At 37.0% G+C, this 25,105-nt stretch overlaps 13 protein-coding genes across 13 annotated transcripts; 6 read left to right on the forward strand and 7 right to left on the reverse strand.

The window, feature by feature from the left end:
• Positions 1-702: 702 nt before the first annotated feature.
• On the forward strand, positions 703-1,602 carry RHIMIDRAFT_248055 (uncharacterized protein; the record flags this gene model as incomplete). The annotated part of the gene is made up of 6 exons (XM_023610474.1): positions 703-717; positions 766-1,019; positions 1,072-1,092; positions 1,142-1,206; positions 1,263-1,395; positions 1,443-1,602. 6 exons carry the CDS (start codon positions 703-705, stop codon positions 1,600-1,602), a joined length of 648 nt encoding a protein of 215 aa, XP_023461740.1.
• A 256-nt stretch (positions 1,603-1,858) lies between these two features.
• Positions 1,859-2,456, reverse strand: RHIMIDRAFT_248056 (uncharacterized protein; the record flags this gene model as incomplete). Its single annotated transcript, XM_023610475.1, has 5 exons — positions 1,859-1,981; positions 2,038-2,098; positions 2,162-2,259; positions 2,311-2,340; positions 2,394-2,456. The coding sequence occupies 5 exons, from the start codon at positions 2,454-2,456 to the stop codon at positions 1,859-1,861; spliced, it is 375 nt and encodes a 124-aa protein (XP_023461741.1).
• Positions 2,457-3,825: 1,369 nt separating this feature from the next.
• RHIMIDRAFT_80081 (uncharacterized protein) lies at positions 3,826-4,761 on the forward strand. Its single transcript, XM_023615716.1, has 5 exons — positions 3,826-3,970; positions 4,032-4,100; positions 4,152-4,247; positions 4,292-4,569; positions 4,620-4,761. The coding sequence occupies exons 1-5, from the start codon at positions 3,874-3,876 to the stop codon at positions 4,725-4,727; spliced, it is 648 nt and encodes a 215-aa protein (XP_023461742.1). The 5' UTR covers positions 3,826-3,873; the 3' UTR covers positions 4,728-4,761.
• Positions 4,762-4,795: 34 nt separating this feature from the next.
• RHIMIDRAFT_208551 (sterol-binding-like protein) lies at positions 4,796-5,188 on the reverse strand (the record flags this gene model as incomplete). Its single annotated transcript, XM_023607069.1, has 1 exon — positions 4,796-5,188. The coding sequence occupies one exon, from the start codon at positions 5,186-5,188 to the stop codon at positions 4,796-4,798; it is 393 nt and encodes a 130-aa protein (XP_023461743.1).
• Positions 5,189-5,366: 178 nt separating this feature from the next.
• RHIMIDRAFT_208493 (ubiquinone biosynthesis protein COQ7) lies at positions 5,367-6,031 on the reverse strand (the record flags this gene model as incomplete). Its single annotated transcript, XM_023607062.1, has 2 exons — positions 5,367-5,513; positions 5,558-6,031. 2 exons carry the CDS (start codon positions 6,029-6,031, stop codon positions 5,367-5,369), a joined length of 621 nt encoding a protein of 206 aa, XP_023461744.1.
• Positions 6,032-6,438: 407 nt separating this feature from the next.
• On the forward strand, positions 6,439-7,955 carry RHIMIDRAFT_80136 (HMG-box). Its single transcript, XM_023615718.1, has 3 exons — positions 6,439-6,679; positions 6,727-6,786; positions 6,832-7,955. Exons 1-3 carry the CDS (start codon positions 6,563-6,565, stop codon positions 7,672-7,674), a joined length of 1,020 nt encoding a protein of 339 aa, XP_023461745.1. The 5' UTR covers positions 6,439-6,562; the 3' UTR covers positions 7,675-7,955.
• RHIMIDRAFT_80117 (uncharacterized protein) lies at positions 7,717-8,718 on the reverse strand. Its single transcript, XM_023615717.1, has 2 exons — positions 8,538-8,718; positions 7,717-8,487 (listed from the first exon to the last, which is right to left on the reverse strand). Exon 2 carries the CDS (start codon positions 8,270-8,272, stop codon positions 7,760-7,762), a length of 513 nt encoding a protein of 170 aa, XP_023461746.1. The 5' UTR covers positions 8,273-8,487; positions 8,538-8,718; the 3' UTR covers positions 7,717-7,759.
• On the reverse strand, positions 8,372-8,998 carry RHIMIDRAFT_241990 (uncharacterized protein; the record flags this gene model as incomplete). The annotated part of the gene is made up of 4 exons (XM_023609691.1): positions 8,372-8,487; positions 8,538-8,693; positions 8,746-8,873; positions 8,919-8,998. The coding sequence occupies 4 exons, from the start codon at positions 8,996-8,998 to the stop codon at positions 8,372-8,374; spliced, it is 480 nt and encodes a 159-aa protein (XP_023461747.1).
• Positions 8,999-9,006: 8 nt separating this feature from the next.
• RHIMIDRAFT_220078 (protein Farnesyltransferase complexed with A farnesyl diphosphate substrate) lies at positions 9,007-10,799 on the reverse strand. Its single transcript, XM_023607397.1, has 8 exons — positions 10,642-10,799; positions 10,507-10,583; positions 10,290-10,454; positions 10,084-10,230; positions 9,946-10,029; positions 9,679-9,895; positions 9,490-9,631; positions 9,007-9,437 (listed from the first exon to the last, which is right to left on the reverse strand). Exons 1-8 carry the CDS (start codon positions 10,723-10,725, stop codon positions 9,046-9,048), a joined length of 1,308 nt encoding a protein of 435 aa, XP_023461748.1. The 5' UTR covers positions 10,726-10,799; the 3' UTR covers positions 9,007-9,045.
• Positions 10,800-11,031: 232 nt separating this feature from the next.
• On the forward strand, positions 11,032-12,712 carry RHIMIDRAFT_270357 (histone-binding protein RBBP4-like protein). Its single transcript, XM_023612183.1, has 8 exons — positions 11,032-11,073; positions 11,127-11,420; positions 11,471-11,702; positions 11,734-11,893; positions 11,950-12,017; positions 12,070-12,193; positions 12,248-12,430; positions 12,477-12,712. Exons 1-8 carry the CDS (start codon positions 11,064-11,066, stop codon positions 12,594-12,596), a joined length of 1,191 nt encoding a protein of 396 aa, XP_023461749.1. The 5' UTR covers positions 11,032-11,063; the 3' UTR covers positions 12,597-12,712.
• A 5,156-nt stretch (positions 12,713-17,868) lies between these two features.
• Positions 17,869-19,559, reverse strand: RHIMIDRAFT_270381 (S-adenosyl-L-methionine-dependent methyltransferase). Its single transcript, XM_023612184.1, has 7 exons — positions 19,252-19,559; positions 19,157-19,188; positions 19,009-19,099; positions 18,692-18,961; positions 18,589-18,634; positions 18,418-18,537; positions 17,869-18,366 (listed from the first exon to the last, which is right to left on the reverse strand). Exons 1-7 carry the CDS (start codon positions 19,483-19,485, stop codon positions 18,164-18,166), a joined length of 996 nt encoding a protein of 331 aa, XP_023461750.1. The 5' UTR covers positions 19,486-19,559; the 3' UTR covers positions 17,869-18,163.
• Positions 19,560-21,549: 1,990 nt separating this feature from the next.
• On the forward strand, positions 21,550-22,978 carry RHIMIDRAFT_248064 (kinase-like protein; the record flags this gene model as incomplete). The annotated part of the gene is made up of 4 exons (XM_023610476.1): positions 21,550-21,711; positions 21,761-21,880; positions 21,940-22,124; positions 22,177-22,978. 4 exons carry the CDS (start codon positions 21,550-21,552, stop codon positions 22,976-22,978), a joined length of 1,269 nt encoding a protein of 422 aa, XP_023461751.1.
• A 185-nt stretch (positions 22,979-23,163) lies between these two features.
• Positions 23,164-25,005, forward strand: RHIMIDRAFT_270386 (UDP-Glycosyltransferase/glycogen phosphorylase). The gene is made up of 5 exons (XM_023612185.1): positions 23,164-23,421; positions 23,470-23,666; positions 23,719-24,533; positions 24,584-24,659; positions 24,715-25,005. The coding sequence occupies exons 1-5, from the start codon at positions 23,190-23,192 to the stop codon at positions 24,838-24,840; spliced, it is 1,446 nt and encodes a 481-aa protein (XP_023461752.1). The 5' UTR covers positions 23,164-23,189; the 3' UTR covers positions 24,841-25,005.
• The last annotated feature ends 100 nt before the right edge of the window (positions 25,006-25,105 follow it).

Consider the following 25,105-nt stretch of genomic DNA (forward strand, 5'->3'; position numbering starts at 1 on the left):
TGAAAGGTCACTATCGATAACTCAGGTTACGTATGATATCCAAGTTACCTGTTAAGCCCTACCTTGCGCATTGGGATTGATTTGTATCTTTTTTAAAGGCACTTCCCTTACTGTCAATTTTCGCTAGATAGTTCGCCTAACTAGTCTCTGGCCAATAAGAGGAGTGATAATGCGAATTTGTAAAAGGTTACTATCATCTAATGAAGTTTGATGCATTCAGAAAAAGATATTATTATAGTTTGAAATATCTTAAACTCATTACTGTGGACAACGATTGCTTGATTGGATTTTAAATGATAGCTATATACACATGTATATAGCTTCTCTACAAGAAATCATGTATGGAAGCATTGTCCTGCCTCTCTCTTTGAAGAAAAAGCCCATGACGTGATTTTAATATATCCTTGATCCTCTTTTTTCCTTTATTATTATTGTCTGTTATCAAATGATAACGAATACCTGTGAAAAACAGCAAGCCATAAAGAAGATTCAACTAAGCACAGTGTGTTCACCTGGGGGAGATGCGTTTTTGTAAGCTGCATAAATAAAAATATTCCATTTTCTTCTTCCCTTTTTTAAACTCTGCTGACTTTTTTTTCTCTTTATTTATAGCAAGCTATGCTTTGTTCGAATTGCGGAAGAACGGTATATGTTGATGCAGATGGGTTAGCAACATTATGCTTTTCATGCTTCGTGCTCAGAATGAACTTTGAACAGGTAGAAAAAACAGATAACAAAGCACTAGGAACTAATAAAAAAAGATAGGACGATGGAGATATAACGGAGAATTCGGATATAGAGCAGTACAGTATAACCGACTCTTTAGAATTATATCGGGGCAGGTTAGACTATGAATCGATACCAGACGTAGATGAACTTTTACTTCAAGAACAGCTTATGGACGACACTACGTTCTATGACGACGATTATGATTCTGTGGCAGAATTGGCTGAAGAGATAAGTGAATGGGAAGCCGGCATCATCACTGGATTCCCTCTTTCGTTCTTTCTTAGACACACGTAAGTTTGTTTTTTTTAAAAATGTCATTTATCATGATGTATTTTCGATTAGGACGGCAGTGGCTACTGAAAGGTTTAATGATTTAATTATATTTTTAAATATTAATGTGAGCGTAACATAGAGTACGAAAAGGGGCATCGGAATCAGATCTTGCTGCTTTAAGAATGCGTATGCCAAATGATATAGGTGGGACATAAAGTATGACACACGTGTATGTATGAGTTCATATATTATATGTATAGAGACAACGACAGATTGTACCATCTGTACTGAACAGTTTCAACAAAAAGAAATTACTGAATTACCATGTCATCACACATACCACTCAGAATGTATCCTTCAGTGGCTTGAACTCAATGCATCCTGTCCTATTTGGTAAATAGTATAAACAAAAGGGGGACATCTTTTTAATTCTTGAATAGTCGGCGTTCTATACGTGATAGAAATAATCAACCAGATCAAAGAGAAGAAAGAAGACAACATGATCTATACCCAGATTATGAAAACCCAGGATATTTGATGGGTATAGAAGATATGTTCAATATATCCTTTGGATCATTTGGAGACTATGATAGTAACTAAAGAATAGTTGTTTGTATATATAACAAAAAAAAAACTCTGCTGATGAATATAACTAATAAAAGCCTAATGTCTCACATTGAATTTGTTTGATACAAGAGGGAAAATTTATTAATGAAGAATTCTATAAATGTGTATTAAATGCGTAACCTGACATAAAACAAAAAAAGAGAAAAGGGAATAACTGGTGGAAAAAGGATTTTAATAAGGTTTCTATCAATGACACGTTTTTTAATCCTTACAAGGAAGTGTGTCATATTTAAGCACTTCCAGTTCCGACGTAGTTGAAGTAGTTGGAGTAACCATACTGTTCAGGCAAGGAGCCAACAGGACCGATACGAACAAAGTATTGACCAGATGGGTAGTTAGGGAGAGGAAGGAACTATATTATGGGAAATGAGTAAATATATATATATATATATATATAAACAAACTTACGGTAGCCTTGGTGTAATCGCAAGGAACAGTGTGTCCATTGGCAGTGAGGTTAGCAACCAAACTATATCAAGTCATTGACAGGTTTATAAGCATGTACTATAAAAAGAAAGAAAGAAAAACTTACGTAGCATTGGTAGCTTGACCAGTCAACAAATGGATTTCACAGGTTTGACCAGCGCCGTTAGCAGCAGACCAGTGGACGAGACCAGAACCTCCAGCGTTCTAAAAAAGTATAAGTTTATATTGTTTAAGCGTAATAAAAAAAAGACTTACCCAGGTAGATTGTCCCCAAGGTTCAATAACCTATCATGTATACGATCAATTGATAATTCATTTATAAAGGGTAATGTTCTTACAGTGATGTTGGCAGCAGTAACGGATGCGATAGCAACGGCGAAGGCGGCAAGAGAAAACTTCATGATATATAAAGGAATGGTATAGTGGTTTGTAAAGAAAAAGAAGAGGAAGGAAAAAGCAGAAATTAAAAGTATTTATACTCTTTTCATGACGGGACATTGAAAGCGGGAATAAGATACCATGTTGGATGTAAATAGTGTTTGCTGACTTAATCTGGAAATGAGGTTTGAAGTCGAAGTGATATAATTCAAACTCGGCGTTTATTTTTGTATCTTACGCACAGACAGGTGCAAGAAGAGTGGATGCAAAGTGTAATTAGGATGTAACATTAATTTTGATAAAGACCTCGTGTATGCTTCATATTCATCTTTATCTTTTCAGGTTGAATAACTTAACAGTTGACATCATTTTAAAAGAAATTCTAAAGAAACGGAGCTATATCTTTTTATGATTCTGTTCGGTATAACTGTCAATTCTGCATCCTGTTATTTGAACCTCAGTAGGACTATATAATAAAAATAGGAATTTCTGTGTAACGTCTACTTTATCCCTCCCCCTGAGGAGGGTTTTCTATTTTCCATCGCTACTTATCACGTCACTGATTGTGTAGAATCTGAAGAAGAATACATTGGGCATGATACAGGTATATCCAATGGGAATGATACTCTTGGACATGTCGTTTATCTCATCATTCTATGGATCTCCTAAAAGGATATAACGCTCCCTCCATTGTGGCAGTTTTCATCCATTGTCAAGAGTAAAAGCTAAGCGAACTAATCATCCACGGCTGGAATTAGTGAAATATGCATATTTAAATACAACTTGTTGTATCAGGCACGATCGAATGAACCATTGCCAGCTGTGATTGAATACGGGTATCTTGGCAGAATGTGCTCTACACAGGTCTTAATTATTCATTTATTAAAAAGTCATACAGTTGGGCTCACTGTAATCTGTATTTCTTGGAAAAGGTAATACCATGCTTGATGGTAATAATAGCTTTTGAAGCAAGAAAATTCTTTATGTCTTCATTTTCAAAAAGTACCTTCAGTAAAGAACGACAAGAGCATCATCACACTAGCTTTTAAATAAACTCGGAAACGGAAGGGGTAAACTGTTCTGACAAACCTTTCCATGGTCATACACGTTTACCATACCAGCCTTAACCCAATGCTTTGAATCCATATCAGCACTTTTAACCCTCACCATAACAGTCAAAGGGGGGAAAATAACCGCCCTGGTTTTTTTAGCAACTGTTTAATTCAATGCGGTGTTGATTTTCTTGCCTCAGATCAGTTCTTGTATAGACATAAAAGGTGAGATTCACCAAAATTGTCATTGGAGAAGGCACGTGTGCATGAAGCTTACACAAAAAAAACACGTCCAATGACAATTGTGAAAAAGACACATGTCTATTTATATATAAAAACGCGCTCTTTCTCTATTCTCTTTCCCTTTTTTTTAAAAAAAGAGGTTTTCATGTTGAAACTGATTTTATTGTTGATTACTCTTCTTTACTGTTTTGTGGATGCAAAACAGGTCCATTACAAGACTCCTTTGGGTGTTGACTATCAAGGTTTTAAAAAATTTTTTCTTTTAAAAAAGGAGTTTGTTTATAATATATATATGCACATTAGGCCCTGTCTTGAAGGTATCCCGTAAAATTTTGAATACCAAAAAGGTCCCTTTTGTTGAACATCCCGCAGGTAAATGATATATGATAAAAAAAATACAGCGTAGAGTAATACATCAAAAAGGTAATAACTCCTGGTTGGGCATGAGCGTGGATTTCAAGTATATCAAACCCGTCTTTGAAGAGCTCAATTCGACTGCTGTTCCTTTATTGAGCAGAGGTAAGACGAGAATGACAAAGGAGGTCAATCTAATAGGCCCTTAGGTGAGTCCCATATCACTGTTGTCTCTCCTCCCGAGTTTGCTGTCCTTGCTTCGGCAGGCGTGACTATTGAACAAGTTAACGATATCGCCCGTAAGAACAAGATCCAATCTAGCAAGCTCAAGATCGTTTGCCTTGGAAAGGAAGATGTGACGATCAACAATGTCAGAAAGATCGTATACCAAATCATCGTAAAGTCAGATGACCTTGTCAAGATCCGTCGAGAGATATTCAAGCTGTATGTTCAAAAGAAAGGAAATACGGCACTCTTTGATCCAGAGGTATATGAATGTATTCTTTTTTATCCATTCTCACCCTCGTTTCCAAATAGTCATTCTGGCCCCATATTACCGTTGGATTTACTTCAAGCGACGTATTTATCGAACAAGGAGTTTATAAAGGGGCTAACGTCTGCTATCGTCCCATCCTCCTTGACTAAATATTTATAAATTTAAAAAACACGGTATCATTCCCTTTTATTTATTTTTCAACCAAAAAGAATACTCTTTACAACTTGGACTTGTTACCGGCAAGTTGTTTAAAGACGGTATCGAGCTTGGTAGCCAACATCATTTGACCCTTAATCTTGAGTTTACCAGAAGTGAAAGCCTTTTGACCGTTCAATTTACCAGAAGCCAAGTCAACAAAGTCACCATCTTTGATAGTGATGATCGCGTCAGCCTTGGTAGCACCTTGTCCTTTGACGACCGTACCATCTTTCTTGAGGTCAATTGTGAACGTTTCCTTCTTCTTGTCATTGTTTTCTATAACAAATTCAAAAATACCCTTGACTTGCTTAAGAAGTTGAGCCTTCTTGTCAGCAGGGAGAGATTCAAGGCTAGACTTGAGAGTAGCAAAGACTTCAGAGCTTTGGAAACCAGGAGTTTTGATATCAGACATTTAAGAAGTAAATAAATAAAGAAAAAGAAAAAAGACAAAAAAAAGAGATGTGTATTTATAATTCACATGCGCTGTGTTTATATATTTCGCATATGCAATTTTCATATGATGATTATGAGTGTGGGTGAAAAAAATTATTTTGCGGGGTAATGTAACAACGTATTTAAACATATATATTTTATACACGGGAAGCAACCCAAATGGCCACTTTACAACCTTGCATGATAACATTCTTCATGACAGAATGCATCGGCGCCAGTTGAGCATCATGGGCTACAGCAATGTCATGATGTTCAAGTTCTTCATCTCTAAACTTTGCTATAGTCTGTATTCTATGTTAATATGTATCATGTATGCTTCCTATTTTACCTTGCCAAGGTCAACCAGCTGTTGATTGGGTTCCTTTATGGTCACCAATTCTCTCAATTGATCATCATAATGACCACCAATCACAGTCTCCACTGCTTCAGTACATGCCATAGCTGCCTCTTTACCCATCAAGGCAGTACCATAGCCAACCGCGTAACCAGCGACTTCCCATAAGGGTCTCAGCAGACTCGGTCTCACTCGGTGTTCTCCAACAAGTTGGTCAAATCGTTCGAGATGTAATTTTTCTTGGTCCCACATCTCTTGCAAGATGGGTTTCAAGTTTTTGTCTTTTCCCAATACAGCAATCTGGCCCTTGTAAATGTAGTAGGCACCTACTTCACCAGCTTGGTCTACGCGAATCATGGGTGTGATGAGTTCTTTTTCTTCCTTTGTCAACTGCCTCTCAGTGACTGTACTCAGACACCGAGTGTGAGCCACAAAGGGTTTATGTAGTGGTCTTAGAATGCGAAGCATGGGTTGTCAATAATTAAAAAAAAAAGAAAAGCAAAGGGTCAACAGGCTGTATTTGCGGTATTTCAAATTATTAAAATCGACCCACTCCTGCTAAATTGAGCCTAAACGCATTTATAAAAAGAGGTTACACTCTTGTAAAAAAAAGTACACCATTTTCAGAAAATGTCGCGCTAACTTATCGCTTTTTCGTATAAATTGTATTATAAAAACTGCGAAAATGCGACTTTCTGTTAAAAAACTGTAATTAACTAGACGCCTTTATCGCGACTTGTTTAATCCCAAAAAAGGAAAAAGAATAATCCTGTGAGTTTGTTATCGGAATATCAAAAAATAAACTTTTTCTATTTTGTTCGAAAAAAAAATAACCCTTTGGCGTCACATTTATTTATTTTTTGCTCCTTTTTTTTCTTTCTCAAAAAATTTTCTTTACAAGAGAACCAAAAAAAAGGGGAAGACGCCTATGCTTGGTTGTAATCAATTTTGTATAAAACGGATGATAAATAGTGGAGCACACATCCAAACCAAATAAGTATGACACCCAACAAAATAATTCAACAACAAAAGGAAGTCGAAGCATTCTTGGCTCAATGTGGATTATCGCAATACTTTCAAGTGTTTATGGAAGAAGGATTTGAAAGAATGGAATCAGTAAATAGTATACATGTGTTTTTTTGTATTGTTATTAACTTGTATAGTTGATGGAAATAACTGAATTAGACCTTGTACAAATGCAAGTAAAAAGAGGACATAGAAGGGTAAATCTTTTATTATTTACAATATGCATATTCATCCTTTTATAGTTACTACAAAGAGCAGTGGCGAATGCAAAAGGAATACCACCTAATGTGCCATTAAGTATGGCTCAAACAAATTTTAATAACTCTTCTTTGTCATCAGATATCATCATGGCAGACGGAGTCATCTCTTCCCCTCCACCTGCTTCTTCTCCTATGAGCAACAATAATATAATGTATAATTCACCCACAGCGACCCTATCCTATCCATCACAACCACCAGAAAACTATTACTATCCATCGGCAGGCACGATGAGCGCTCAAAGCGGAATGTCATCCACAGAAGAAGAGGCAGTGACAAGTGATAATATCCACCGAATATGGAAACGCAAATACCATCGACATCCTAAACCAGATACAAATGCACCGATCAAACCACCATCAGCCTACGTGATGTTTTCAAATGATGTACGAGCCGAGTTGAAGCAACAGAACAAGTCGTTTACAGATTTAGCAAAAATTATCGGTGATCGATGGAAAAGTATTTCTCCCGAGGAAAAGGAATTCTATGAGACAAATGCATTAAAAGCAAGAGAAGAATATTTAAAGCAGATTGAAGAGTATCAAAAGACGGAGAACTATAAAAAGTATCAGCAGTACTTGTCTGAATTCAAAGCTGAAAATGAAGCAGCTGCTCGTCCAGTCGGTAGACCACGAAAGAGACAGGTCAAGGCAATTCAACAACAACAACAGTATTATGCGTATCAACACAATAATGAAGATAATACGAGTGATACCAAAAGATCACAAAGACAGTACCCATTCTATTTATTAAATGCGGATGATAATAATCGTACAAATGATGATCAAAGCAGCCATCCTACTAATACAACTTCATCAAGCAAATAACAACCAAAAATTGTGTAAATGTGTGTATATGTATCTGTATATGTTCTCTCTCTTCTGTGTGTGTGTATATGCACAGATGTATATTTTATAAACAAGATAAAAAATCTCCCAACAAGCTACTATTATTATTATTTGGTTTCTTTTCTTTTTGTTGTTGTTTAGCCAGCAGTGCCTTCAGATTGTTATTTTTGCCCTTGTTCTTTTTCTTTTTAACCTCAGGTTCTTGCTTTACTATGCCGATTTCTTCTTTTTTTTGATGTAGCTTGTTTTTAAATGAACCGTGATATAGTTTAACACGGGAACAAGTCAGACAAGTTGTTTCTATCAGATTCTTGGCTCTCAGCTGCTTCTTCTTTCTTTCTTTTCTATTCTTTTGAATTACTCTGACTGCTGTATTTAGTCCAGGTATAGCAATCTCACCACAGCTTTGACAGGCTGATCTCTCCATCTGTTTGGTTGGTTTTAATTCATACTCGATTAGAGCTTGTTGAAATTCACTCATGTAAAATCGTGACAATGAAGGACAGACATTAAACATGAGCTGACTGGCATTAGACAAAAAGTCAAGTCGACCTGTTTGTTGAATAGGTTGTTGCATATCCACAAAAAAACAAAAAAAAGGTAGTGGCTGGACAAAAAAAAAAGGGAAAGGGCTCGTTTTAATCTCCGTTCATGACAAGCATAAACACCTTTTTATTTATTCCTCCATAGGCTCTCCTTCTTCATCATCCGTGTCCTTGTTCTTTCTTAAAGCAGCTCCCATATTATAATGCATAGCTCTCTTTCGAAGAAATTCTTCATGACGTCTTTTAGCTATCATTGTTGTTAACAAAAGCATGTCTTATTTTTGTTATTCTATGTACCTTCTTGCTTTTCTTCTTCTGTCTTATTTTCTTCATCTGCATCCCAATCATCGTCACTTACTGATACTCTTCGGCGTGATCCTTTTGATCCATTCGACGTGACACTTGATTTATCTGATTCCGCGCCTCTGTCCAAAATGAATCCATCGGGTATCTCTGTGGAAGGGGTTATTTAGATGTGATAAATAAAGAGAAAGGAATTTTTTACCATCCATATTGAGAACTTGGTCTGTCTCTGAATTATAGCGTACATAAGGTGTCTTGGGTTCTGTGATTTTCATGGTAGAATCCTTTTGTGCCTCCGTTAATTCTAAATTAGCTTCATCCCATCTCAATCTATAGACATGTCAGTTATCCCATTCGAACTTGTACGGTTCTTACCTTGTCGTCTCAGGGGTTGACTTTGTCTTTTTTAAAATACCCTTTTTTGGTTGTGCGTTCAAGTTTGGAGAATGACTCATGTTTAAAGAAAAAAAAAAAAAAAAGAAAAATAATATGCAACGGAATTTTATTTCTTTTCGTCTTCCATAAAAGGAGGATCGTCTGTAGGCACCTGAAGGCCTTTCAGCTCGTCTTGATAAAAGTAGGCAAGGATATCTCTTGTTGCACGCAAAGTGATGTTGTGAATGGGATGGGTGGGTTGTAAACTATTTTCAATCACGTCACCCACAATCGTAAACTCATTTTGACACTTCCACAGGATAGATCTGAGTCCAGGTGGGATGTCCGGTGTAGGCTTATAGATAATACTGTGCTGTGCGGTGGAAAGGCCCGAGAGACAGTAGCAGGTATGATAGAAATCTGGACCTTTACCTGGTTTATCGATCAGTCCTCCTGATGCGCTCTGACAACAAAGCAAGATGTATTCTTGTAAAGCTTCCCTGTCAAAGAGATAATCATCTAATACTTGTCTTAATACTGTACACAACATCTATTTTGTTTATTCTCTTACCTATTTGTACCTTGGCATCAAGTGCTGCCTTGATGATGGGAAAGTCGCCTGCTCCCCAAAAAGAGTAGCAGCCATCGACAAGTTTGTTCGTACGTCCTTGAAATCCTCCTTCCAGTTTCATTTGACGTCCTGAACACCAATCCTAATAGAATATGAGTTTTGTGCATATATATATCATACACGACTTACCACCAAGCGATCCAGGTTCAATTGTGACATGCCATCCAGTAACTGCATTGCTGCTAATCCACAAAACGTATATCCATTATGAGCCTCTTTGCCGGGATAGGGCCCGATCCCTCCTTCATAGGTCTGTGACCTGCGGATAAAATCAATACAATTTTCTGTTAATTCGGGCGTAAACAAGTTCAATAAGGCCGCTACACTTAATGCACAGTAGGATCCACTTTTAAGAGGTGTAAGTAGAGTCATTCAAAAAAAAAATATATATATTACCGAATATCAATTTCACCTCCATCATGCATCGTGAATGATCCATCTGGCTGTTTCATGCGCATCAAGTAGTTGTACAGATTTTCTCTAATTTTTCGCTTGTCAATCATCCCCTCTCTATGACCCATTCAACGCTTTTACCTGTCAACAGCTTCATAGGCTTCTTTTGTACCAAGAATGGCCAATGCATTCACAGCTGCATAAGTCGTTGCCAAGTGGGCTAATTGATCTCCGCCTCCTCCAAATCCACCTGTGGGTATCTGCCAATGTTTGATTGAATCAATGGCTCTAGAAGAAGGGGATATGAATAAATAGTCAAAAAAAAAAAAAAAAACACACTGCTTTACCTGTCAATCAATTCTTTTTCAAACGTGTATTCCATCAAATCCAAGGAATGAAGGATCCAATAAACTAACCAAGGTTTACTGGCATCAAGTGCTGAGGCCCATTGGTCAAGTCCGTTCAGACCTCGTTTAAGGTAGGCGATATGTTTTTGTCGTTTTAATCGAATACTACAAGATAAATAAGAAAGGTATATTCCTTTTTGGCTGTGCTTTATTTTACTCTTCTATGGATTGTTTATCCGTGTTATTGGGTGCATAAGGAACATATTTCTCCAAGACAGATTCCTCTACTCGTTTCTGTCCAAAAAATAAGTCAAAGTTATCAAGTGTTCAACTTTTTTTTTTTTTTTTTTACTTGGTCTATTGATGTCTCTGTTGGTATGCCATCGTCTTTGCATCTTAGGTCAGTTATACCGACATTGCCTGCTAGAATTCCCATAATGACAATCAAGGAAAAATAAAGAAATAAAGAAAAAAAAAAAATAGAAATAGTATCTGGGCTTCAAAGGTTTGTCTTTTTACACTTTAAAAAAATAAAGGTTCATTATTTCTTTACAATGAAAAAAAGAAGAGAATAAAGAGAGAGATGTTGTTATAATGAATTAAAAAGAGTACATAATAATGAGCCATAAAGCATTCAACGATGCATATCAAGATAAAACAATCTGGCATCAATTTACTCCCTCCTTTTATAAAAATAATAATCTACCCTACAGCTTGTAAATTGACGCGACACGCTTATAAAATTTTATTTTACTTTTTTTTTCCTTTAATAAAATGGATTACGGTAAAGTGTCATTTTGCTTTTTGAATGGAACAGTTTTTGATTAATGAAAACAGAATACACAGAAACAGAAGAAGAAAAACAAATCAAGGAAGAATACAAGACGTGGAAAAAGAATGCGCGTTTTCTTTACGATCTTGTAGTTACCAAATCATTAGAATGGCCCAGTCTGACTTGTCAATGGTTCCCTGACGTAGAGAACAGACCAGACAAGAATTACAAGACACAGCGATTGCTATTAGGTACTCATACCAATGACGAAGAACCTAATTACTTGATGATTGCGTCTGTTCAGCTACCCAAGGATAGTCAAGATATTGATCTTCGCAAGTACGAAGAAAGTAGTAACGGTAAATTGAAGACACACGTTTTTGTAGAAGACTCTCATCGTGTATATTAGAGATTGGAGGGTATGGTGGATACAACAATGCACAGATACAAATCACACAAAAAATCATTCATGAAGGTGAAGTGAATCGAGCACGGTATCAATATGAAAATCCTAATGTGATCGCAACCAAGTCGAGGTCAGGAGAAGTGTATGTCTTTGATCGAACCACACATGCATCTTTTCCAAAAGAAGATGAGCCGTTTAGCCCAGACTTGAGATTAATGGGACATTCAAAAGAAGGGTAGTAAACCGACACTAAGGTTTTATCTTAGCTATGGGCTTGCCTGGAATCCACACCGAACACGCTCAACCCATTTGATTAGTGCAGGATTTGATGGTTTAATTGCTCATTGGGATATAGCCGCAGCATCAAAAGAGAATCGTGTGCTGTCACCAATGCAAACATACAAGGCTCATAAGTCGAGTGTATCGGTAAAAGCATACACGTTATCTCGATGATTTAGGCATTTACTCTTTCCCTGTTCCAGGACGTTGCATGGCATATGAAGCATGATTCTATTTTTGCCTCTGTAGGTGATGATGGTCAACTGATGATGTAAGTTTTGTGTGTATTTATAGGGTATATGTATATCCACTCTTTTTCATAGTTGGGACATAAGAAACGAATCTTATCAGCCTATTCAACATGTGCTGGCACATCAAGCAGAAGTAAACTGCGTTGGATTTAGTCCCAGTAACGAATGGATTCTGGCGACCGGCTCATCTGACAAGGTATGAATCATATTGATTATAGACAGCATCAGCAATAATAACATACTCCTTTAGACCGCTGCACTGTGGGATTTACGTAATTTGAAGACTAAATTACACGTATTGAGCGGGCATGAACAAGAAGTGATACAGTTATCATGGTCACCTCATCATGAGGCTATCTTGGGTACAGCCAGCAATGATAGACGTGTTTGCGTTTGGGATTTAGCCAAGATTGAACATGGTGATGAATTACTGGTAACTATGGATACCCTTCATTCTCACCTCATCTTACCTTTCTCAGTTTGTACACGGTGGACATACCAATAGAATCTCAGACTTCAGTTGGAACCCTGCAGAGCCCTGGATGATAGCAAGTTGTGGTGAAGACAACGTCTTACAAACATGGCAAATGGTAAGTTAATAACAAGCCAATCGTATCAAATTACCTTACTGTTTACAATGATAAAAGGCAAATACAATCTATAGTCAGCTTGATTGATAAGGAAGAGGATAAAGAGTGAGGAGGCAAAGTGAGGGAAAAAAAACAGCAAGAGATAGAGAGAGATAAAAACAGAGACAGGGTATTTTCTTTCTTTGGGCCACTGATCTCACTCACATGGGATGATAGCTGGTCAGAAAAAAATAAAATAAAAACAAATGATAGATATTTATTAGTAAAGATTGCATTGTTCAACAAGTTTGCAGAGTAAAAAATAATATGCAAATCATCTGACAGCATATGGAAAGATGTACAAAGGGGCATGATGGGTAAAATGCAGCATACGTGTTGAAACATTTCCTTGTAATGGCATATTCTTACTACTTATCTCAATATTGATATTCAGAGATGCTGACGGCCTATACTGATCGTTTTCGCAAATTTTAATGCAGTAAAAGATCATTACCTTCATTGTCATAGTATATAACAGTAAAGTTGACCCAACTTGTACAAGTCATATTCTTTAGAGATATTGCAGTAGATCTCAAAATTTTCCTGGCTTTTTTCCTAAAAGACATCCCTCCTAATTAGAAATAATAAATTCATTCTGGTAGTATTCACATATTCTTTTCCCTTTTCTTTATCAAAATGTCGTCTCTTTAATAGGCAGTGACAGTTCCATAGCAAACATCTGATTTCATTTTTTGGTGCAGTTTCTGAGTATAATGAGTTTTATTTAAAAGGGAGAAAAGGCATGCATTTAGATAGACGCCTTGTTTGTAAGCCAAATGCTCACAACGGCGCTAATGATTTTATAAAAGTAGATAATTATACTTTCATGTTACACACAACTGTCAATGTTTATCAAGCTTAACTCAATCTTGTATTTTTGATTTTAAATATTAAAAAGAGGATAAATACTATGCTTTATAATATAGCTAGGCATATTTGTTACTATAGTGTTCAACCATTGAAAGCTTCCTTGACATATTTTGACGCATACAGCCTCAAAAAGAACCGGTATTCTTTTTCGTTTTCTTTTTTTTCTCTTGCTTCTTGCTATGGTCTTTTCAACCATCAAAAAAAATTAAGTGTTCGATAATAAATTTTGCGCAAAGTTTATGAACATCTATGAGATATAAAGTTATAAATTGAAATATGTCGCGTACCTTTGCAACGCGTTCTGTTTCAAGCGCCATTTGAAATAGTTTATGCAGACTTGGAAGATCCATTGCTTTACTATAAAAGTGAACGTATAATCATTAAATATATCACAATCACAATCGTCGTTGACGTCTGTTTACATTTTACAAGCATAAGGGAAAGAATAGGGATATAGCAACAGGGAATAGAGGATAAACATTTTACCTTTTATATATGCACTAAGAATATAAATAAAAGCATTACACATTCTTATGCATGTTTGATAAACAGGTTTAATACAGGATGATTACAGGGGTCACGATCTGCTTTGTCTTTGATTCTTTTTAGCAAATAGCAGAAAAACGGATTATATGACATACATGTCCTCCATCAAAAATAATAATGACAATCATTTAGTATATTTTATAAAAGCTTCCTATTTTTTTAAATAATGGGCATTGATCTATATATGGTTATTACAGAACAGCCTCTTTCTATTTCTTAAATACACTATTTATCAGCAGACACCAAGAAGGTATATGATAAACAAACAAAGGGTAATGTCTAGACTCTTTGGATAACTACCATGCGTGCTCTACATCATCAGCAGCCTAGTGTCTTTTGATAAAAACCCTTTGTTTATCACCAGCTGCATTGTCAAATATGCTGCCCTCTTTAAACCTTTTTCCTTGTACATTTGATGCTCACTTTACTTTTTTACTCATTCTTGAAGAAATTAATTAGAAAAATAGAAAAACTGCGTATTCAAATAAGAAAAGTGAAGCAATCATAATAAAGAATTAAGTATGTGTGTGAAGCTAGCCCTATGTAAACAAGCGGTCTTGTAAAATAAAAAAATTATGCCAACAAAAGGAGGAAACGCTCGAATGTGCTCTAGTATGAAAAAGATAGAAAATGAGCTATTTATTTTTTGTTCATTACTAGAGAGGGAGAATTAGCCATTTATTTTCGGCCTAAATAACAAGCAAAAAACTATAAAAGAGAGACCATCATTTTTTTCCTTTTTCCTTTTTTTTTTTTTTTTTTCATTCTTAAGAAATCTCTGCTACTAGCAAATGCTCAAAAAATGCTTGCTACTGTTTATCAATACACTCAAACACTCAAATAGTTAAACAAATACTTATCAATGCCTACAAATGATCATCAGTACCTGAAAATACTAATGAATGCCTGTCTCATGCTTATCAACTTCGGAAAACCCCTGAAGGATTTTGTTCATGTCTATCAATACCTGCTACTAATGAATACTGCTCTGGAGTAATAACATATTCAAGTCCTGAAGCCACAAGAGAAGTCATGAATCTACTATTTCAAACTATACCAAGCTATACCAAATTATGCCAAATTATGCTACAAGAAAAAAAAGTATAAAAAAAACTAACCGGATAGATCGCCGCTTTTCTATGCTGGGTAATCCTTGACGCAAGCTACTGTTGGCATAGTTCTGCTGCTGCCCTGAATGAAAGGCGTCATCTCCCTTGCTTCATCTTAAGTGCTTAGAGGTTCACTCTTTGTACGTTGAAGCTCTGAGAGCTTCCTTGTCCCTTTGCCTAGTGTTTTAGTATTGAGTCTTGAGTATTGTTTCAGGACGATTACGCTTAGTAGTTGTTAGGGGCAGCAGTCAGCTGGTGGCATCTAGTGGTAGTCTTGGGTTGACAGATAAGGTTAATGTGGCCTTCTGGAAAAGAAAAAGAAAAAAAACCCATTTGCTCTCTACTTTGGTTATTAAAAAAATCATCCACTTGCTCTGTAAACTTGATTATCAAAAAAAAAATTACCTGGCTCTCAAAAAAGAAAAACCTCTCTACTTGGCTATCAAAAAGAAAACCATCTATTTGCTCTCTAAGCTTGGCTATCAAAAGAAAAGCCTCTACTTATTCAAAGCCCTCTCTCTCGCTTTGCTTCTAAAATGGCATGGAAATCAAACTATTGCTTACTTTAATAAGAACTTCATTTTGTTACTCCTACACTTGACTTTTTGTTCTTTAATATGCCTACTTTCGTATTCACTTGACGCACTTTTCTTTATCTCTAATAATCCAAGGAAACATCAGTTTAAAGATTGTTTCATATGCATCATTATGAAGTAGCTTCTGGTAACAATCACTATATAATCTCATATAGGTAGCTCTCATTAGTGAGATGCCATATATTCATATCAGTCTGTGCTATACAAACTTGCAAGCGTTTCTTCTAGGCTCGGATTCATATTCATGTATCGTCTTTGAGCATTATTTCATCGGATTTCTTTTCATTGACGGAATGTATTTCTTGTATAATAGATCTTCACCTAAATGTGTTCACGATCTATTGGGACTACAAAAAAAAAAGGCTTCCTTCTGTATCTTCACTACCAAAAGATGAACTCTTCTTGTTCTATATGCTCATATTTGACACATCTCCTTACAAAATTGGAGAGTGGTCCCTGAGAGTACAGGGCATTTTTATGAAGAAACTCCCAAGTGATTCATCTCCCAGTTGTACTTTTTATGTCATGATTCATTATAAATTCACGCATAACATTAGCGCCTCAATAATTCAAGTTGATTCTTTTTTATCGTATTATATTTCTTCTAATTTTATATAAATACCCTCATTTATTTAATAAAAAACTTAGTCAATTATCACATTATTCTTATTGTCCTTAGGCTATCCGTCTATTCCCTTTTTTTCGTTCATCTATACTTACCGCCAGTCGTCTCACTCTTACCTCATAAGTCCTATTCTCTGTATATCAATCTTCAAGTCCTTAGCACCACCCTGTCTTGTCTTTATCGGTTGTACTATCAAGCGCCCTAGTCCCTGCTCCGGTTCTTTCCTCCTCCTTTCCTAGCTGAAAATACAACTCATTATAACATTGTGACGCAAATAGAATCGCCTTCAGCTCTCGAGCATTGACAGAATATTCATTACCTTCTTTTACCAAAAACCTGGATGTTTTCATTACTCTGTATGCGAACGTCCCCTTCCTGTATCCTAATTGGGGCGTCTATTCTCCATTTCTGCTTGTTGGGTTCACCAGATTAGTTCCTCTTTCGTAACCTCTGACAACGTACACAGACTCTCTCCAAATTAGATGTATGCCTTGATCAAAAACACACATATCGTCCAGGCAATATATTATCTATATACCTCAATTAATTTTTCTAATGCCGGAATATCCTCCCTCAATCTCCCATGATCCTGCATCATCTTTTTCCATTGATGGTGGGAAACAAGAACCACGAACCCAGCTTGTATATTTGTCCATTACTTCAGGCTGAACGGAGAAGACAAGAGAAGATCAAACGGAAGACCCATCATCGCAATTATCAAATGGCAAGCTTTGTTGATGCTGTCAGAGACCCATACTTTTTTTTTCCGCTACTATATCACTATTTGCCATCATGATGAAATGGCTACGGTTTGACATAATCACTCTCTCCAAGTCCAGTAACCGCTTCAGCAAAGTGCGAGCTTTACGGAAACCTTCCTTCTTCTAATGCAGTTGATAAACGCTAGCTTTTGGCCCTTCTCAAAATCTTTCGATAGTTGGCGTGATTGACGTGATACTTGTCTTTGTTAATGTTCTTTTACAAACTCAATGTTGTTCAAATCAGTGGTTTTGTCGACAGAGGTACAACATCCTCAAATCGAACAAACATCAACGGCATAGTCTGTTTCGTGAATTTTCTTGTTTCTATTTTGAAGTATTGCCTGCTTCTTATGCATTAATTTGAGGTCTACGTATGAGTATGAAGCGTGTTAATTGAAGAGTTGTAAAACATGTAATTATTGCACAGGGAAGCATATACTTTGAAGAAGGTTCTTTGCTTCCGTCATTACAATACTTCATTTGGAAGTATAAGCATTCTTTGTATGCCCTTTTTTGTTGTTGGCATTGTTGTATTTGCTGAAGGAGAAAAAAAAAAGTGTTATATGAAAAATAAATTTAAGGAGTTTAGTTATAGTCAATATAAAAAGCCTCAGAGTATCAATAGAGTGTCTGGAGGGCGATAGTGAGTAAAGAAATGGCAGGTACCGCTTCGTCATATGTATGTTATTGGTACTCATCAGAGACTTAATATTGAGCATACACTACAGTATTTAATCAATATAATGGTAAAAGTGCTTACTGTCTATCACTAGGAACTGTTATCGCAGCCTCCAAATTGACATGTAGAAGAGTATACAAATAGCGCACCTTTCTTTCCTCAAAACTGGAGCCAGCATGCGTTTCTGGATCGAATGCGGCACCATTTAATCTGTCCTTTCAGACAACTTCTCTTGGCTCCCTCATTATACATCATAATCAACTCTTTTACAGATTAGCAATCAATGAAAAACGATAGCTCCCTACACTTTGTCTTTGGAATAATTTTTTTTATATTGAACACACTATGAAGTTACAATTGAAGCTTTTGAGCAGCAACAGAATTGAAACAGAAATGACACTGCTGCGTTTCCAGGCTATGCTTGTATTCTGTCAAAAAGTTAGCCATGTCTTCCTGTGTCTTTATTCCTAGCATGGGCCCAACCATAGGCTGTATACTCTTCACTCCTTCCAGACAGTCCCAAATGAATTTCTTTGCAGCAGAGGTACCGGAGCCTATATTGTGCCTTATTAATATTATTTTCGTCATTTGGCTTCAAACTTTACTCATATCACAGGCTCTGTAGTCGGATTGAACGATTTTGACATTGTTGTGCTTGGAGAGCATCTTTTCCAACACAACCCCTATATTTGGATTCTGTCCTCTTGAAATACAAACAGTGCGAACTGTCCAAGTGTTAAGAGTCATGCTTAAATATTATCCTGTAAGCAACTTACTGGCATGCATGACCTTGTAAAACACAGCAGTGTGATCCTTTGGTAGCTAAGATTCAACACAAGATGAAGATTTTGTGGAGGATTCTGGATATATGGGCCCTACCTTAAGGTCGCAATCTGCCACTTGTATCATGCCTCCTGGTTTAGTAATTCGTATCACTTCGCTTATGGCTGCTGGCCATTCATGTTCTTCGTTAAGAGCAAGAACAAAGAACCTCATATGGACAAAGTCAAATGTGTTATCTTCATATGGAAGCTTCTTTGTCACATTTCCATAGGCATAAGTGAACTGCTTTAAAGGAAGCTTTTTGTTTGTCGTATCAACAATGTCGCAACCATGGTAAGTGCAGTTGGGATATTCCGTGATCATATCCTAAAAGACATGAGCAACTGCATATATGCTCATGAGTTGCTACTTACCATAACCCATACACCAGAACCACAGCCTACGTCAAGAATAGTAATACCCTTTTGAAAATCCAAAGCTTTTGTCACGCTAGGCAAAACATTCCTTAAAAGAGAATAGGTTAACATTTACGAATGTGCACGTATATGTTAAAGCTCCTACCCTTCGTATAGATCCTTAAATGCAAAATGTTGCTACAACCAGTTTTTTTTTAGCCAAAAGTAAACCTTACATGGACCACATCTAAATTTATATACCCCTGCTAATCTCTTTTGCTCTTCATCATCTTTGGGCAGCCAGTAGGTAGAGGTTTCCTCGTTATGAAACTCCCGTTCGGTGCCAATGACGTTTTGATTTACGGCAGTTCTTGAGCTATCCATATCTTCCTGAAATGTTGTAATCATGGCTTTGTCCCAGAATGCTTGTTGGTCTATAAGATGCTTGTTATTTATACTGTTCTTTCTTTTCAAAGTCGAAAAATGGCCACCCATTGTAATGAACACAATAAATAAAGAAAGAGAAAAAAAGCTATTAATACAAACCTCCTGCTTTTGGGTAAATCCTAAAGTGTGTTCAACAAGATAAAAGGGCTTTCGAGACCCTTGAGTTGCTCATATTGTTACCATGTAATACAAAAAGCTGAACACAGTGTTTGTGTGAAGCAAACACTTTACTGATTGATCAAAAGAGTAATATATGTATTCCCTCTGACTGATTAAAGTTTAGTTTCAGATATTGTTTCTTTTATTAGACAATCTACGCCCTGCTTACTTTTCTTACAAAGACACTCCAAGATCTTTTAACCTCTCGATATAGCTTCTTAGATAGCCACAAACATCAAGCGATAAACTCGGACTTGACAGATTCTTTTGGCCAGTTTGTTGAACGCTTGATATTGATCTTTATATTGTTGGAAGCATCTATATGACTGCAATATCGCAATGACAAGCACAATTTCGAAACAGTCGCTTATGTACTTTAAAAAGATTCTTACCTTCCCCTTTCATTTTAATCGTTTGTTCATTCATAGTTGCTGCAAAAAGCCCCTTGATATTGGCGCTTCTATTATAAAGTTAAATATCGGTTATTTTTACTCTCATGATCGGTATTACGGAGCGACATTGGGCCTTGCTGTTGAACTTTTTATGGACAAATGCCATCAAAACCCGGTTGTTACACTGTTTATGGGGCACAAGATGCATAGCGCCCGTGCATCTGATGAGCTAAAAAGGAAAAAGATGCCCATCACTTGGTTTCAGAGGTCCGTTATGCATTCTTCCTGTTGTATGATCAAGAACATGAATTTATCACTCTATGAACAAGGCTTCTAGGCGGAGAGCTCACATAAATAAAGCATCCCTTACTTGAGTATCGGCAAACATATTTCAGCCCCCTCCCCTTTTTGATTACTTCCCGATAACCGTATTTTCGCTCCAGTTTCGATCAAGTTACAAGCGTAATTCGATCATTTTGTTATACAAAGGCATACAAATTCTTGGTCGAAACTGAAGTGGACATCCGTTATTAGTTTAGTTGCTACTAAAGGTGTAAATGAAATCAATGTTCACGACGAAGCTCTAGCGATATTATACATTGTCGTATGCTTTGGAATCTGTAGTCCATTAGTTTCTTTTGACTAATGGTTACTTACATTCAGTGAATCAACGATGAAAGCATCTGAATAATGTAGGCTATCATTTTTGAACAAAAAGAATATAACACTCAAGTGTTCCATTGTGGATGTAAAAGATCCATCCCTCGTGCTTTGGTTGTTGCTGGAAAACTTTCTCCAGCCATTCAATAGAATGTGCATCTCCTTGTAAACCGCTCGTGGAGGGTATGGATGTCCATTATGAATATTTTATTAAGCACTAGTGAATTAATTATGAATTTCAATCAACAGACGATATGAAAACAAAAGTATTTGTTTTAATTAATGATATCTTAATTGAAAAAAAAAAAGACAGACATTTTTTACCTTGGCTCCCCCTTTCTTATCTTTGGTTTGAATCCCCCCTTTTTTTATAACTTAAGCTGGAATGAAATTTTACTTTAGGAGATAAAGAAAGAAAGCTGACAAGTGGCAAAATAGACACTTCAAAAAAGGAGAGGAATGATGCTTGCGGAAAGAGAATCATTGTACGACCTTCATTATGAGAAAATGATTTAAGATTGTTTTCTCTCTTTTTTTTTTTCTCTTCTTTTTTTTTTCATCCTTTTCAATCCTTTCCTTTTCAACAACAACAACAAGAAAGAGTCTATTTTCTTTTTTTGATAGAAAGAAAAAAAGAATACACATTACCACTCCTTGATTTATTACTGTCCTTTATCGCTTTTTTTTATTTCATCTCTCCTTTAGAAGAAAAAAAACACTTTCCTCCTTTTATTTTGGGAATATAATTCAATCTATTATCTAGTTCCCTTTTATCTCTTTTTTTTTTTATATAAATGACCATCTTAACTGCTAATAGACGCATTCGTACCTCTGAAAAGGTAAAAAAAAAAAAAAAAACAAAACAATAGGAGTCATAAAAACAACATATAAACATTGAATGATGTATATCCAGATGACATTGATGCAAAAATCTAAATCTGAACCTAATTGTCAAACCAACGCTTTAGTCACTCTTGGTTATCCTAAACGTAAATCAACAGGAAACCTTCGTCAGTCGATCAGTCAGACTTCTTCAGTGATGACTCAGACCAGTCAAAACAAAGTAAATAGAACTTTATGAACATGGATTTTGTTGCTTAAATAGTATTTAGATCTGGCGTCCACCTGGACATTGTGAGATCCCCGATATCTTGGGCCATGCTTATCTTAAACCAAGCCCACCTGTTGCTTTCGATTTACGTCCGAACGATATCTCCAAACGAGTATCCAAGGTAACATTTAAGGGAGAGAACATTATGAGTTGTGTCTAAACCCACATTTTTGGTAATAGCGTCCGTGGTATCCTCCTAGTCCGCACTATGAAATTCCCGAACTTCCACCACTTAAGCGTAGCACGTTGAAAACAAGAGGACAGAATCAATTGGAAGCTAAGCTGAAAAAGCTATTGCCCAAGATTCCTGTCTGTACATCTGATCCAGTCAGTCGATACACTCACTTTAAAGAAATTGGCACGGGGTAAGATAACAATGATATATATTCTTTTTTTATATATCTCATCACCTTTTAGTGTCAATGGTGCTGTCGTCAAGGCCGTCTGTCGTAAACGAGCTCAGACAAAAGTAGCGATCAAACGATGCAAACTGGATCCTGATCGTGAATATCGTGCAGCCATTCTGCGTGAACTCCGTATTATGGCATCAGGTCACAATAACTTGATTCGATTGAGAGAAGTAACCTTGTGGAAAGATGATATCTTGATGACAATGGACCTCATGCGCTGCTCTGTCTTTGCTGTTCTCTGTCAACGTGGTATCCCTGAAGAGTACGCTGTCTACATGACCTGCGAGACCCTCAAGGGCTTGGCTCACTTGCACAGTCAGGGTATCCTTCATCGCGATGTCAAGTGTGAGAACCTCCTCCTCGGCTGGAACGGCGAAATCAAATTAGCCGACTTTGGCTTGTCCGCACGCATCAACCGACCCAACTACGAACGATTAGGTACGACCAAATGGATGGCTCCTGAGGTCATAAGAGAAGAATACTATAATGAAAAGATCGACATGTGGTCTTTGGGTATCACAATTATCGAAATGATGGACCGTGTTCCTCCTCACTACGCCATCAAGGATGAGGAAGAACTGTTTGATATCATTGCTACTGAACCTAGCCCGACATTCACATACAGTTATCCTACCATGTATATGCGTGGCCTCGTAGCCTGGCTCTTGGATGAAGAACCAGAAACAAGACCAAGTGCTCGTGATGCTCTTTTAGAGATTGAAGCTCACGTTCAATCAAACTTGTTACCTTGTTCGTCAGCTCAAGATCTTGTTCGATTCCTGAATCATGTCTTACCATCTGAACACTAAGCTTTACCCCCCCCCTATGTTTATATATATTTATATGTTCTTGTATTTCTTCTCTTATGCATCTACCATTCGTATCCCCTTTCGGTTACATCTTTAATTTTTTTCATCTTTGTCATTAATTTATACATTATGTCTTGTATGTTCGAAACAACAACAAAATAAAAAATATTATTATTTTCACCGGTTTTTTTTTTCTTTTTTTCTTTTTTGTATGGAAATCACGGGTTATTTTTCAGTCACTGGTGTGTTGATGGCACTGCTCTGCAGTTATGTCATCTTGGGTCGATTGCTTGGAATGTATTTATTTGACAAGTCGGGACAAAGGGCAAGGGTGGTGGTGCAAGTAGTCGTGTTGGGAGATATAGCAAGATCACCTCGAATGAGATACCATGCTGTGTCATTAGCAGATGCAGGATGCACTGTGGATCTGATTGGATATACGCGTAATGAACACTCAAATATAAACAAACAAAACAACTTATAATATATAGAAACAAATCCTGGAGCGAGAATTAATGTGCACCGCAACATTCGCGTACGTCCGGTGAGACAGCCTTGGTCGATACCCAAGGGCTGGCCCAAACTTGTCTATCTGTTATGGGCACCCGTCAAGGCCATGTGGATGACGGTTCAGTTATTTTGGATCATGGCCTGCATCACACAACGACCTGACTTTATTCTTGTTCAGGCAAGTTTAGAGATAAATGAAGGAGGGTGAACAACACTAAATTAGATAACAGAACCCACCGTCGATTCCAACCTTGGTTATTGCACAGCTCGTGTCTGTGCTTCGTAAGGCATGGCTCGTCATTGACTGGCACAATTTTGGATATACTATTCTAGGTATGACACTCGGCATGAATCATCCTGTGGTACGATTCGCAAGATGGTACGAGCATCGATTTGGACAACGAGCGTATGCTCATTTAACCGTGACGGATGCGATGCACCAAGAGATCAAAACACACTGGAAGGTTCAAGGAAAGATCATGACCGTACGAGATAAGCCGCCGGTTGAATTCAAACGACTATCGATGGAACAAATCCATCGTCAATTTACCTTCTCACTCAAGATCATTGAAGACCTTGTTAGACAGACGCAAGACGGAGACATTTTTTTGGGCAGCTACAACGATTCCCAAAATGGAACATTGTTATGTGACGCAGATCAAGGTGGAGGGTTGATCTGGCGAAAAGACCGACCAAAGCTTATCGTCTCATCTACCTCTTGGACCCAGGACGAGGATTTCTCGATCTTGCTGGATGCCATCCAGCTCTATGAACACTCTGCTCGTCCTTCGGATCCAAATTTACTCTTTGTTATCACAGGTCAGGGACCTCAAAAGGCTTATTATCTCGAAAAGATTCAACAGATGAAGCTCGTCAAGACAAGAGTGGTCACTGCTTGGTTGGAGGCAAGTGATTATCCGCTCTTGCTGGGTAGCGCCGATTTAGGCATCTCTCTTCATACGAGCTCAAGTGGTCTAGATCTGCCAATGAAAGTCGTCGATATGTTTGGTTGTGGCTTACCTGTCTGCGCAATATCGTTTCCATGGTAACTATAGTATAATCATACAAGACATTATTTCTAAAGTGCTTATATAGTCTAAATGAGCTTGTTCATGATCAAGTGAATGGACTTGTCTTTGAAACAAGTCAAGATTTATATGAACAATGGGTGGTAAAAATACAACAAATATAGACATTTTTCATGTATTGATGAGGGTACCATATAGGAATTATTTATAAAGAACCCGGATAAATTAGAAAGAATACGATCCAATGTGATTCAAGAATATAAAGAGAATACATGGCAACATCAATATAAACACATACTTACCACGCTTTTCAATCAACATTGATCCGGAGTTGACTATGTTCGGCCTTTAAAAACAACGTGGCAATTTTAAACATTTACCTGGTATGGAAACCATGCTTAAATAAAACAATCAAACCGTTTGGAATAAAAGAACTTTATTTAAGGAGTCTGCGTGCGTGTATCATATGTCATCATTTTTGGGGAGCGGATAAAATAGTTAATTATATCTATTTAACTCAACCTTTTGGTATCTGCAGCTGATTTCAGAGCAGACTAACGTGCCGAGTTTCTTCTAACAAGACTCTGGG

This window comes from Rhizopus microsporus (genome assembly GCF_002708625.1).
Source record: "Rhizopus microsporus ATCC 52813 unplaced genomic scaffold scaffold_27, whole genome shotgun sequence".
Classification (NCBI taxonomy): Eukaryota; Fungi; Mucoromycota; class Mucoromycetes; order Mucorales; family Rhizopodaceae; genus Rhizopus; species Rhizopus microsporus.